At 54.6% G+C, this 13930-nt stretch overlaps 1 protein-coding gene across 2 annotated transcripts in view; it reads right to left on the bottom strand.

Moving 5' to 3' along the window:
* Positions 1 to 11174, bottom strand: part of SMAD6 (SMAD family member 6) — a 45068-nt gene extending 33894 nt beyond the window's left edge. The window contains exons 1-3 of one of the 2 annotated variants that reach the window (XM_075044649.1): positions 9356 to 11169; positions 6939 to 6995; positions 5022 to 5099 (exon numbers count right to left, since the gene is read on the bottom strand). In XM_075044649.1, coding sequence (XP_074900750.1) covers positions 5022 to 5099; positions 6939 to 6995; positions 9356 to 10181 — 961 coding nt within the window. In that variant the 5' untranslated portion in view covers positions 10182 to 11169. Of the gene's footprint in view, positions 1 to 5021; positions 5100 to 6938; positions 6996 to 9355 lie in introns of both variants that reach the window. The other variant, XM_075044650.1, reaches the window with a different exon arrangement.
* Positions 11175 to 13930: the final 2756 nt, after the last annotated feature.

Here is a 13930-nt window from a genome sequence, read left to right as displayed (position 1 = left end):
TTTTTCCCTATTAACAGGTAATTTCACAATCTCTCCCCCAATCTGGAAAGGGCAATGTTTGCCCAGTTTCCACGCATATCCGCCTTACATGTTTAATAGGCTTTTTTTTTTTTCTTTTCCTATTCCTAACACACAGGATCTTCATAAATTTCCTTGTTAGCATAAATCCTTGCAGTCTGTTATTTCTGGGGGGAGAGGAAGAGAGACATTCACTTTCTCCATTCAGTGGGTTTTAAAATATGCTTCCTTAAGTTCATCCTAAATATTGCTGGAAGCAGAAAAAAAACCTCCGGCTCCCACTTTGGAGCCGCGGCATCGCTTCAGCGGGGCTGAGTCATCAGCCGGGATGGACGGGCACGCTCCTGCCTTCCTCCTCCCTTTAGGGGTACAGGGACCCTGCTCCCCAATACCAACACCCCCAGTCCTACCATTGCCCTGCAAGCAACTTCTCCACCTTCCCAGGTCTTGAAAAAAAAACCCCAAAATAATTTAAGTAAGCTCCAGCCCATTCTGTCTCTTTTTCTTTCTCCTCTCTCCACTAATTCCCAATTATCCTCCACCAACTTGGGAGGGTATAACACAAAGGATGTCACTGAGCAGAGCTCATCTCTACAGAGTCCGTCATCAACTAGACTTTGGCAGAGCTGCTCCAAGCAGACTCACTCGTGTGCTTCCACTTTCGGGTACAGCTCCCCGCCACTTCGCAGCGCAGAAAGGAATTAATCACTCCTCCAGCAAACCACCAACTCACAATTTCTTCTTTCGGATGTGCATTCCCAGCTACCAGAGTTGAAACTTGTTAGCACACAGGAAGTTAACTGATTTCAAAGTCTAAAAAAAAAAATTAGTAATTTTGGAAAAATCTAAAGCAGCATCTTCCCTGGCTTCTTGCTGCTGGTGCAACCCCTCTCGCCAGCCCCTGCCGTTCCCACTCTCCTCCTGCCCTTCTCTTCCACTCCCAGCTCTCACTTCTCCCCTGGTAGCTCTTATTTCTCCTCTTCTCTCTGCTCAGGAGCACTACCGAGCACCAAGCCACCCTCATTTCTCCTATCTGAACGCACCCGGTGCTGAGCATCCCCTAACTCCGGGCACTGGCTCGGCTGGTCCCTGTCAGGACAACCAGATGCAGGATGCGGTCCTCCGGCACGCTGCAGAACTAAAGGGGTTGGACACAGACACCCACTCTTGGCAAGGAGCCCTTTCTCTCCGGAAAACCCTGCCACACACAGGGCTCGAGCCTCGCGGGCAACATCGGTTCACAAAGGCATTTCCATACAAACAATGAGATTTTCCGCGCAAACACTGGTATAACTCCCGATTAAGCAAGGAGTAATGAGCAGGCATGTAGGGACACATGAGACAGGCTCTAGTGATGAGTGGCTCATTTTGAGGAAAAATAGCTATCTTAAGAGCTTGGCACTGACTGCTGCAGGCATAGTCTTCGTTAAGTATCTTCAATGGAGACACCCAGCCGGCGCAGGACCTCTGCACGGCAGCTGGGGACTTTGTTGCAAGGTGGCCGTGAGTTGCACCCGTCACCACCTGTCTGCTCCTACAGCTAATGACTCATGCTTATTTATTAATAAGGATAATAATTTATTAATTTTCCAAAGAAAACCAATGCCCTGATGTTTCTGCACTCTCTAAGAGGATGGACAAGCTGCTCCAGACCAGCGGCCACAAGTGATGGTCAAGTCAGCATGGAGACCTACGGGAGGCTGCTCCACCTTTTGCCCTCCTACCTGTGCTCAACCCTTCCCCTCCTGCACAGTCCTTAAGCCCTCCAGAATTTAATGCCACCACTCATGAACTGTGGTTGCTACTCGTAGGAATTCATGGGGCTTTTTTAGCCAGAAAGACAAACCGACACAGCGTGCTGTGCAAGTGGAGCGCCAAGGAGCAGGGCTATTTCATGGTTTTTAAGAGAGGGTCCTTCACAGGGAAGGCGAGGGATAGCCCCGTGGCATTTAGGGGAAGGCAGGGAATCCCAAAGCCCATGGCCCACAGCATCTGCTCCAGCACATCCCCACTGTACTGAACCAGTTCCCGCAGCAGCAGCCTGGCAAGTCTAACGGGTACAACAGCTTCTTGGCATGCGGTAGAGGAGCCAAGTCTGAGGGGAAGGGAAAAAAAAAATTACTACAAATGTTCCACCAATTATGAGTCACAGGGCTGAGCTTTTGTTTCTGCCTTGCTGGATTTTGCTCTTTCCCTGGTATTTCCCCAGGTCCAGCCGGGGGAGCCGCAGGGACGCCAACACCGGCCAAGGCTCTGCCGACACCCAGGGGATGGGCACGACCCCGGCCAGGGGAAGCGTCTCATCAAAATCCAACTCCCAAAGCAGCAGGTTTTCTTCACCTCTGCTCCCCAGGTGTACATGGCTGCAGAAATACAATGAGGAAAAGATGGAGGCCCTCTTCATATTCCCGCAAGCCTGAATATGACACTGCTTGAGCTCAGAAGATGGAAACTTTGGGATCAAACACCTCCAAGTGCCTTTTCCCATCAACCCAGACCTTCCCAAGCCACTGTACCTCACTGAGAAATCAGAAGCATCCCCAGTCCGAGGGAAATGCTGTGGCTGGACACTGATCCTTGGACAGACAGCTTCATTTCATGACCCAAACGCTTTGAACCTCAGATGAACAGGACTCTGGGGTATCATCCATCAGCCCAGCTCCTGACACAGAAGATCACATCCGCACAACTATTCACAACTTGTGCTTCTAGTTAGCACTGACTGTTACTCTGAATTTTATAGTAAACCTGCTAGTTTGTTGAAAACTTTTTCCTATTTTTAAGAGTGGTATTATAGCCATGAAAAGGTCTACTTCAAAACCAGGCATTATTGTTTTTTTAAAAAAATTATATAGATGACAGAGATGATCGTTTGACTTCATGCTAAAACTTCCTGTTTAGAAGTTCATCAAGTAAACGAATAACAGTAGAAGAATGGTTCTCTTTGTTACCCAAAATTGATTTTTGTGGTTTTAGTAGGAAAAGCCTTTTTGATGATCAAAGCTGAAGCAATAAATAGTAGTGGCTTGATGCTAGATCCAAAACGTACTTATTTTTGGAACGGGAGTTAAATGCACATTGAGTTCCTTCGGTACACACAAGAAAAGGCAGGGAAGACCACGTGCTTTGTGTATCATTTACACAGGCCTGCGTTTCAAGCAGACCTATTAAATAAGTTGAAACGGAGAATAAACAAACTGAAATATGGCAGATAGACTAGAGTCTAAGTGGGTTTTTTTCCCTTTACTTCCCCATGATGACAAGTATGGGTTAACTTCAGTGACGCTCTTATCCTCTTTCAGCAATCACGAGCACTGGGGAAAAATAAATCACGCAGCCCCAGACTCTTATTAAAAGTTACACTATTGGAAACTACACAGGGGGAGAGGAGGTATCCGATTTCAGTACAATCTCAGTCACGTGTTATCATTATATTGTTCAAGTAAAAGTTAAAATCTCTCTTCTATTCCAGAAAATCCACCAGATGTCCCATAAAGGACTCTGCTGTGAGAGAAGCTAAACCATTACATCCTTAGGAAGCCCAGTTTTCAAACTCAGCTGCTATAATTAATGGCAATTATCAAGTTACAATAAAAACCATGGGCATGGGGAGCTTTACGGACGTGTATCCAGCCCGAGGAATGTTTGTTAGGAATTGCAAACACATATTTATTATAGCACAACCCTGAACGATCCAACTCCTGGCTATCAATTGTTCCCCTGCTATGGACACTTGGCAGCACAACAAAAGCAAGGCGGGCCGGCCCGCTGGATTCGGCACGCGGCAGCACCGCGGCAAAACCGACCGCAGCAGGAGAACCTTAAAGGAGAAGGAGAAGGGAAAATCCCCTGAGGGAAACGTGCCACCATGCCACGACGCTGCGGTGCCATGCTGTTTAAATGCGCTTTAAAGCGCTGCAGAGTCAGGATCGGCTTAAACATCCCAAGGAAGTCACAGGTCTCGCCAAACCAGCCATAAACGAGAAGAGAAAAGCCGTGGCTAACAGACCAGTACCCCAAGGGTCTCCTCCACCGCTGTCGACCTACAGCATCCCCCAGAGAGAGCAGCAAGCCCCGTCCATGTGCTCAGCGACCCGGCACCGAAGTGCCCAGGTCCCACGCCACCGCAAAGCCCACCCCAACCGCTGAAGGAGGCACATGGGGCTTCACCGGGACGAAGGTTTGTCTGTCTCCATCATAGCTCTCAGACCATTAACCTGGTCATTTCTGACACAGAAATTAAACCTGGTCCTACAGACAGGTCCCTCCTTCCCTCCCTGCAGCCAGCCCCCAGGCTGAGATGGGAAACCGGAGGGGAAGGACGGGAAACCATCACCGCAGCCAGAGCCCAGCGCCAAGCAAATGAAAGCCCCAACTCTCTCTCTGCCTGCTTGCAGGTAAAACCACCCCGGGGCCTTACAGAGCACCATTAAATGAATGAAAGCTTGCCGGGGTGGGGCAGAGCAAAAACCAGGACCTAATTAAGCAAAGCTTTGTTCGGGAGCTTCAATGGCATCGTAGCTGGGAGCCCTGCTCACGAAAGCAGGGTTTGCACTGCAGGGCCAGGACCCAACAGGTAACGCAAGCTGGACGGACTCAGCAAGAACCACCGCAAAGCAGCATCGTTTGAAATGGTCCCACTGCGCCTGCCACGCAAATGGTGACGGCATACAGGCCAGCCCCACGCCAGCCCACGACCCCGGGGCTCGGACGAGGTCTAGGTGGCTTCCACAGGGGACACGCGCAGCCCCACGGCCACCTCCCAAACATCCCCGCTTGCCACAGCACACTCACCCCAGAAACGGCATCTTACCATGACACGCGGAGCGCAGATGCCTCTGAACAATCGACCCCAATAGCTGCTCTTTCTTTTCTTTTTTTCACACCAAGAATATGAACCAACAGCAAGCACCGCAACCCCCCGTCTCCTCCTGCTGTCCTGCCCCAGCCACGAGCTCCCCAGCGCAGACCACGCGTGCGGGAAGGCGCAAACATCTGCCAACCTGAGAAGTCTCCGGGCGTGACGTTGGGTGAGTTTGTAGCCTCTGTTTCAGTGTAAGACAACGTGGAATCTGATAGATCTGGGGGGAGGGGGAAAAACAAACAACAACAACGCTTTTAGTCCTCCTGCGTTTGCAAGCACTACGTGAGCACCCATAGCTCTTCAGCTTCCCGTCACCTCCCCGAGAGAAACTCTCCCTCCACTGGGCCAGAAAGCAATGCTTAACTTTGTACCTCTACCATGCAAATGCAAAGTTTGAATTGCTTCAACCACAAAAATAACTGCAGTTAAGTTGATCAAACAAGTAGGAACTTGGTGCTTACTGGATAAAGTTACATTAAGCTTCTAAACAACTCATAGTTACTATACTTAATTATCACCATTAAAATTCTTGAAGCTGTTTATTCTTGCTTCCTTCCTTCCTTCCTCTTTGCTGAAGCAAAGGAAACTTTGTTTTAACAAGTTAAGAGTCTTTGTTATTCTCTCTTGCTTACACCCCTCTAATTAAGTGCTCAACTGTTTGCTCACAGATTAACTATTATTTTTCCAATCAAACAAGCCAATGAAGCAAATTTCAATCCCTGGCTGTTGTTTTAATAAAGTCACATGTCACTTGCTATCATCTCTCCCTGCAGCACAAGCAGTTTCTAAAGGGAATTAACTTGGAAGCGGGGGTGCACGGAGGGACAACTCCTTTTTTTGTGCCTCCACACCTAACAAAAAAAAAAAAAAGAAGGAAGAAAAAAAATAACCAAACCACTCCACAACCAGCAAATTTTGCTTTGCAGGACGCTCTGGTCACTGCCCTGTGCCACAGCCCGGCTGTGGTGATGAAGGAGCCGGTCCCTCCAGCCAGCGTGCACGCACCAGCTGAGCGGCTGCGTTGCAGGCAGGTCGCAGGCAGCTCCCAAGCCCGGCAGGGCAGGGTCTCACCTTTGGCACGGGGCAGCTCCCGCCTTCCCCGGGGCTGGGTGGGACAGGCAGGCGCGCCGTCCCGCTCCTATCTATCGCCCTGGCAAACCCTGCCTGTCTCCTCCCTGTCCCTGCCCGATGGGGAGCGAAAGCAGCTTGCCTCGGTCATTACCCCCTCCACAAATCAGAGCCACCGACTACAGGATAAAGGGAGAAATCCCATGCCCCAGACGCAGCCACAGCTGCACCGATCCCGGCAAGAAACCCAAGAGGGATGTGGGATTCCTCCCTTCCCTCCCGTGTCTTTGCTTCCCATTTACTTAAGCAAGAAGCGGGCGCTGAGAAAGGTCAGTCAGGATGCAGTGATGCCAATTCAAAACATCTCCAAGCCAGCGTGCACCATGCAGGACCAGGCTCCAAGGCTGCGTTGTGCCAGGCTCTCCAGCAGCCTTCACTTCGTGCCCAGCCTACCCACCCAAGCCACTTTCCCCAGCTTTTTTTTTTTTTAAAAAAAGCTTTTATAATTCATCAGGAAAAGTGAAATGCCATTCCGAAATTATACAGCGCCAAGTTTCAAAGAGTTTACGTCTCAATTTAATAAGCAGAGTAAGGGTAATAGCCAGTTCCTCCGTGGCACAGCGCAGCCAGGGCTTTATGGAAATGGCACCCAGGAGCTCCCACTCCCCCTCTGCTCCATCATCCCACAGATTACACACGCAGACAAAACATGACGTCTGGTAACCTTTCATTACGCCTTCATTAAAAATAGCGCTTCATATTATTTTGGAAAATATGCATGTGTCTACACCATAATTTGGTATGATAAACTGACATCCATTTACTTCTTAAAACCCTTCAGCTGATGCTTGCTCAGAAATAATGAGCAGCCATAAAATCCCAACTTGTTGGCTTTTGCCTGACGTGCCACGTAGGGATGTCTTAGAACCAACACCAGGACTGCACCATGAAAGAGTTGCCGGGAGATCAAAAGAGAGAAAACACATACCCAGTGGCTTTTGCTCATCATTAGGAGACAGCCGAGAGTAGGGAGGTGGTGGAGACTCTGGAAAAACAAAACTTTGTGTTAGTCCCGTGTTCGGTTTATCAACGAAACCCTCACACTTTCCTTTTCAGGGTAGGAACTCCTCCAAGGTTACAAACACCCACTGGAAGAAAACCCACTTGGAAGTAACTCAAGACCAAGAGTTTTCCAAATCTTTGAGGAATGGGGAGTTCCACCTTGACCTTTCTAAATGGGCTTTACTACCAAAAAAACGCTGCTGTTGTCCCCTACACTCCTGCCTTGCATTCCTGCCTGGGCGCCAGTGACCCAAAGCACACAGAATGGCACATTGCTCCAAAAGAACGATGCTTTCATCATCTGCACCAAAGACAACCATGGCTCAAACACACAAACAGACTTAACAAAAGCTCCCCAAATACTACATTATGTCTGAAAAAGGGTGTCGGGCGACAAAAAGTCACTCCTTTCTTGGCACAGGAAGCCTGACACCAGGGGCCAGGCTGGCTTCAGCCAACAAGCCACCAGAGTAACTTTAGTCCATTCCAACAAGCATCCCGTGACCCCGCAGCAGTGCTCAGCCTCTCCTGCCCCGCTCCTGCTGACCTCGATCCAGCAAAGCTCCCAAGCACATGCTCAGCTTTAAGCAGCAGCACATCAGCAATCATGCACTTCAAGTTAAGCAAGTCCTTAGAAGTGCTTTGCTGAATCAGGTCATCTAACTGGCTCTTACTGTGCTTCTAAGAGTCAAGGCCATACAAAAGGCTGAAGAAGGTCCTACCATCGACTTCTTGCATTGGTTAGAGGGTATTTTTCTTCTGAATTATGGAAGTGATTTTTCTTCTAGAATTGTAATTTGCTAAAACTGAGGAGCATGCAGCCAGCTGGGCTCTATCATGGCACCAGCACTGAGCAGACTCTGACTTCAGTGAGAAATTGTCCTGGAAAGTCAATGGCATCACACTGGCCCCAGACCACTGAAGCAAGGGTGTGCTCCTCAGTTCCCCCAGGGATCCAAAAACAAGGCACTCAGCCCAACAACTGCAGCTCAGTTTGGGCTATTTCATCAAAAAACTCAGCACCCCCCGTGTGATGGCTCTAGGATAGCCTGTGGTCATTTCTTGCTTCTCAGGAAAGGTTCCTCATCCCCCCCTAACGGAGCAAGCTGCCCAGCAGCAAGATGCTCTTCTCACAGGGCACCTAAGAGCCTCAGAGGAAAAATAATGGAGCCAATCTCCCAATCTGGACGTAACGGCCGACCCACACCGTGCACAGCGGGCTGGTCCCATGCTAGAGCCAGACCTGCTGCCCCAGGGGACTTCTTCAAAGCACCGCAGTGTGAAGTTCTCACACCGCTCAGCTACGTCACTCCCCAGTAAAACGGGTGACAAACACAAACAGGGACGGTCTCTGCAGAGAGCCATGCAAACACTTGCAGAAAAGGGCATCAAGGCCTTCCGCGGGCTCCCAGCACCTGGCTGGAGCAAGTGGGGCCCTGGCACAGACACCCACTATCAAAATGATAGGGAGCCACTCCATAAAAACTCTGCTCTCTACTACTCTCTGCACAGCGCTGGGAAAACTACTGCCGCTGCAGGAAAGCGACTGGGAAACTTTGCCCGTTTCTAAAAATCAATGCACCGTTCCTACATATGCACATCTACCCCAACTGAAGCAAAAAAAGCTTCTTCCAGCCTCTAGTGATCTTCTGGGGTAGCATGCCCAGCACAGTTTCTTTCAAAGAAGTGATGCAAAGCAAGGCAGGATCCCAGATTGCAAAATAAATATTAAAAAAAATAAATCTCAAAGCTCTTGCCAAGAAAGGGACCGGCAGCCGGAGGTTGGTGTCCTCCGGAACCCCTCTACCCACGGTTAGAAATAGGAAAACCCCGAGGAACGCACGATCCCCTGCTCCCCCACCCCTTCCACGCGGGTTCGAGGTTCTCTCGTGGGCAGGGCATCCCCCGCAGCCCCCTCCCGGCCGCCGTCCCGGTGCGCCCGGCGGGGCCCTGCGGCTTTAAGCCGGCGGCGGTAATTGCCCGGCTCCCCGATCAACAGCGAGCCAGGCTGGCGCCAGCAGTATGCAAACTGCGTATTATCGCCCCTTCAGCACCTAAATAGCAGGGGAACCTCCGCGGGAAGGGGAAAAAAGAAGAAGGAAAAAAAAAAAAAAAGAGAGAGAGAGAATGGGCTTTTGAAGCACAACTGGGAACCGCTGTCGGCTGGGGGGTGGGCGATGCCAGCCCCGGGGGACCCCGGGCCGGGAGCATCCCGGCCGGGCATCCCCGCCGCAGGGCAGCCCACGAGGGTTCAAAGAAGGGGCCAGAAGCCCCGAACCCCCAAATCGAGGAGGGGCGGAAGGACGCCGACCCCAACACCCCCCCCCCCCCGCCGCTCCTCACCTGGCCCACAGAGGCGGCTGAAGTGGTAGGGGTTGCAGCAGACGGTGGGTCCGTCGGCGACGCCGAAGCTCTGGCACTCGCAGAGGGGCTTCAGCTCGGCGGGGTGCTGCAGGTCGGGCCAACGGAAGAGCTTCCCCAGGAGGAGGTGGGGGGGAGCCGCCTGGCCCCCCAGGCGCACCTCGGTGCGGGCCACCAGCACGCAGCCGCTGGGCATGCCCCCGCGGGACTCCACCGCCTCCAGCAGGCTGTCCAGCGAGCGTTCCTTCAGCCGCTTCAGCAGCGAGTAGGTGACGGCCTTCAGCTCCTGCTCCAGCAGCAGCAGCCGCGACCGCGCCTCCCGGCCCCGCCGCTCCGGGGAGCCGCCGTCGGCCGCGCCGTCGGGGCCGGGCAGGAGGACGCCGGCGGCGGCTGCAGACGCGGCGGCGGGGGGGTCGGGCTGAGGGCCGCCCGGCTCCCGCTCCTTGAAGAGGCAGCAGGTCACCGTCCGGCCGTCGCTCTCCTGAGCCCGCCGCGGGCTCGTCCCCTCGGCGCCCTCCCGCCGCGGCGGGACGCGGAGCCGGGCCCCTCGCCGCTCCGCCATGGGGTCCCCGCCGGGCGCCGCCTCGCCCGCCGCCGCCGCCCCGCCGCGCCGCTCCTCCGCCTCCCGCAGCAGGCTGCGCGCTACCGCGCGGATCTCCGCCGAAGGGTTTTTCTCCGGGATTTTAAAGCTACCGCTGGCTCCGAGGTCGTGGCCGCTCCTGGCGCTCCCATCTCCGCCGTCCCTGTCCGGAATGACGCGGCTCCTCCAAAGTCGCCGCACCAGCCCTGAGCGTTTGGACCTGAACATACGACAGGCGGGCGGCCGGGGGTCGCGTCGCTCTTCGCCGCCGCCACCCTCCCCGCCCCCCCCCCCCGGCCCCTCCGCGGGGCTCCTCGCTCCGCCGCCGGCTTTTATCTCATCTCAGACCCGCCGCCCTCGCAGGCTGCCCGCAGCACCCGGCGCGGCGGTTTCCCCGCGGCCCTGCCCAGCGAACACGCCGACGGCCCGCGGCGGGGCCGCACCATGGGGGAGGCGGCGGGGAGGGAGCGCGGCGCGGGCATAGACGGCGCCGCGGGGGCTGCGCCGACGCCCGCGGAGGTGCGGGGCCGCTCCCGTGGCGGCGCTGGGGCTCGGGCGCGCCGCGCCGTGCCCTACATCGGCTGCCAACGCGGGGCCAGGCGGGGAGCGGCCGGCGGGGGTGCGGGACGGGGCCGGGGAGAGGCCGGGGCAGCGCTCGGCTGCGCCCCTCGGCGGCTCCACCATACACCGGGGGGGGCGGCCGGGGTGGAGGGGAGCGCCCCGGCGCGGGGGTGCCGCCCGGCGGGGAAGCGGCGCCGGGTCCGCGCTCGGAGATATCGATTCCCTTCGGCCAAAAATAGTCAAAAAAAGCCCCCAAAAAACAAGACAAACACCAACCCCAAGAGAAAACAAAACAAAAGGCAAAAACCCCCGCAAGCAAAAAAAAAAAACACCTCAAAAATTAAAAAGAGAAAAAATCAAAAAACCAACAGCAGAACCCAGAGCGAAGGCCGGTGTCAGCACGTGAGTTGTACGTATCCCAGAGGCGCGGCCGCAGGTCCCGCGGTCGGGGGCGCAGCGCGGTCCGCTCCCGCGGCCGGCGGGTCCTCGCGCTCCCCTGCGCGCGGCGCCTGCCGCTGCCGCTGCTGCCGGGGCCGCCGCTACCGCCTCCGCGCTCGCTCGCGCCCGCCCGCCCTCGCTGGCTTTTGTGTGGCTGGGGCGCGCACGCAGGGCCCCTCGCGAGCGGCGGCGCGATTGGCTGCCGCCCATCATGTGCCAGTCTAGACACTTTGGCGGCTCCGCGCGGCACCGAGTGTTGCGCAAACACCGGCTCAAGTTTCCGAACTCTTAAAGGGACACGCGACCCGCTGCCGCTCCTCAGCAACGGGGGGAGCCCCCTTCCCCCCCCCCCCCGCCCCGCACCACCACCACCCCGCGCTTCCAGCGGGCGGGCGGTGGTGGCCTGCCCCGCGGGCACCGGGAGGGGGAGCGGGGGTGGGCGGCCCGCCCCGCCGCGGCCGCCCGGAGGAAAGTAGGTCAGGGCGGCGCGGCGGCGGCGCAGGGGTTAAGGCCGCTCCCCCCGCCGGAGCCGCCGCGGCGGGACACACCTCCGCGATGTATCAACTTGTCCGCCGTGGCAAAAGTTCAGGCCCGGCGGGCGCCCATTGGCCCGTCGCCGCGTGACGCGTGGCCGCGCCGCCGCCTATTGGTCCGGACGTGGCGCCAGCCCCGCCTCTCCCCCCCCTTTCCTCCCTCCCGCCCCAGCGCGGCGCGGCGTGCCCGTGAATGAAAGACATTCCGCGGGCGCCGCGCTCCGCGCCGCGCCGGGTCCTAGCGCCCGCCGCGGCCGCGGCGGGGGCCCAGGGCGGCGGGAAGCGGCTGCCGGCGGGGGGCGGCGTGTCCCGGCCGCGGCCACGGCCCCGCGGAGGAGGAGGGCGGCCGGGCGGGCGGGCGCCGAGCAGCGCCGCGGCGCGGGCGGCGGCGGCGGGGGGTTCCGCTCAGCCGCCGCCGCATCGGCCCCGCGGGCCGGCGAGGGGCCTTTCCCATCGCCCGTGGGCAGCGGCTTCGTATGGGTCGGTGGGAACCTGGGGCCGAGAGCAGAAAGGGAAGGAGCTTTGTCCGCAGGATCAGCCCGAGAACCCGCTGGGGAACGTTCCTAATGAGCAAAAGTAAATCTTGGCAATTTTATTTCCCAGCAGTTGACCAGCTAGGAAAAAAAAAAAAGCCAAAACAACCCCAAAACAAAACAATAAAAGTATTTCAGCCAACAGATGGTAGACAACCTGAATGTTCGTAGTTTTTCTCTTGGCATCTTTGGGTAGCTCTTGCCATAACTGGAGGCTTACGCCCACATTTCCCCAAACCTGCGCTAATACGCCTAAGAACATAAGTTAAATGCACTTGGTTAAGTTAGTACAATTTTTTTTACAAGCTTAATTTGTGTGCATCATCTTAAAGTAAGGGATTCCAAAACACTCCATTTAAAATCAATACACGTGCACCACAGAGGTTTGCACTGTCGTACAGGTCTTTTGACTTTGGGGTCACTTCTGCCCCTACTGACCTGTAGGACCACGGGCAAAGCTCCTTTTCACCTGCCCTTTTTGGGTGGGTTTTAGGAAACCTGCCGTTTGTCTTCTTAAAAATGCAATGTGAAAAAATCCTATAAATCCTGTAAGGGACCTGCTCCCTCTGCCACTGGGTTTCCGAACTGCTGCGGATAGGGGATTGATGGTCCCGTGCAGCGCTGTCCTCCTCTGATGGGCTCCCTCCCTACGTAGAAACCAAACTGGGAGTAAAAACAAATGATGTTATTTGGGTACTGACTCACTTTGCGTGGAAATAACGTCCCATGATGGCCATGCTAAACCCCAGCGTTCTCACCAACCTGCAGAGCAGTGACATTTTACACCTCTGTCATGCTTTAGAGCTATTTATGAGCGTCGGCCAACATCCCACTGTGGTAGGAAAATGCTATTAGCCTTTTTTCACGTCAGGGAATAAAGACAAGTTAAAAGGCAGGGAAGGGCTGCAAAAAAAGGTTCAGCTTCACGTGTGGAAGCAGAAATGGGCATTTCCTGGATCTCGGACCCAGGCAGGATCCCTGCCCATCCCCAGGCTGCTCCAGAGAGGTTCCAGCCTTGTTTAAAATCTGCATCGATTGATCTGTCCTGCATGATCCCAAGATTTACCTCCCTAAATGCAGCTGATGCTTTTTTTTCCAATATCATATTTGCAAACTGTCATCCAAATTATAATATATCACCAATGTGCAATTACCAACATTTAAATATATATATAATCTTAAATATAGCACTGTTTAAACTAAGGATAGGTTATTATTTCAGCAAGCAACATCTTACTGCTTATCCAACACTTTATAATCATGGTGCGTGCAATATGGCACAAAGAACAATGGAGCTTTCATGGGGCCCGGGGCGGCCGACCATCTCTGCGGGCACAGGTATGCAATGGAGAAGTCCTGATTTCACCCAGAGTGCCATCCATTTCAGCTCTTGCAACAAGAGTACATTGTTCTGTGCTCTAACGTGGGCAAGAAAAACAGAGCACTCAATTGTACTTGTCATAATGCACATATAATTTATAGTAATGTTGGTTATTAAAGGATTTCTAGTAATTAACAGCAATGTGCTCTTTCACTGCCGTCCTGTCCCCCCCCTTCCCTTTTTTTTTTTTTTGCCTGTCATAATAACACACATTCCTGGGAGATGCTCTGGAACGCATCCTATAGGTCTTGGCACAAAAGCCGGAGAGAAGCTTTTGAAAACCTGCCAGTCTTATCCGACATGGATCTCCCAGGTACTATATAAAGCCAAATCCTCTTGAGCCCAGGAGGACCGTGGGTGGCCGGGAGGGCACCGGCACCAACATCTTCCCAAAGCCATACTGCAGCCGGGGCGGGGGGAGAGGGGCCAGAGCTGCCATTGCATCCATGCCAGCACGGTCAAAGGCATCGGCAGAGCCCAAACCTGCGGGCACGGACCACCACGCTCAGGGTTTTCAGTAAGGAAAAATAA

Source organism: Buteo buteo, chromosome 13 (assembly GCF_964188355.1).
Source record: "Buteo buteo chromosome 13, bButBut1.hap1.1, whole genome shotgun sequence".
NCBI lineage: Eukaryota > Metazoa > Chordata > Aves > Accipitriformes > Accipitridae > Buteo > Buteo buteo.
The sequence above is the reverse complement of the archived record's forward strand: the minus strand, read 5'-3'. Positions and strand labels throughout refer to the sequence as shown.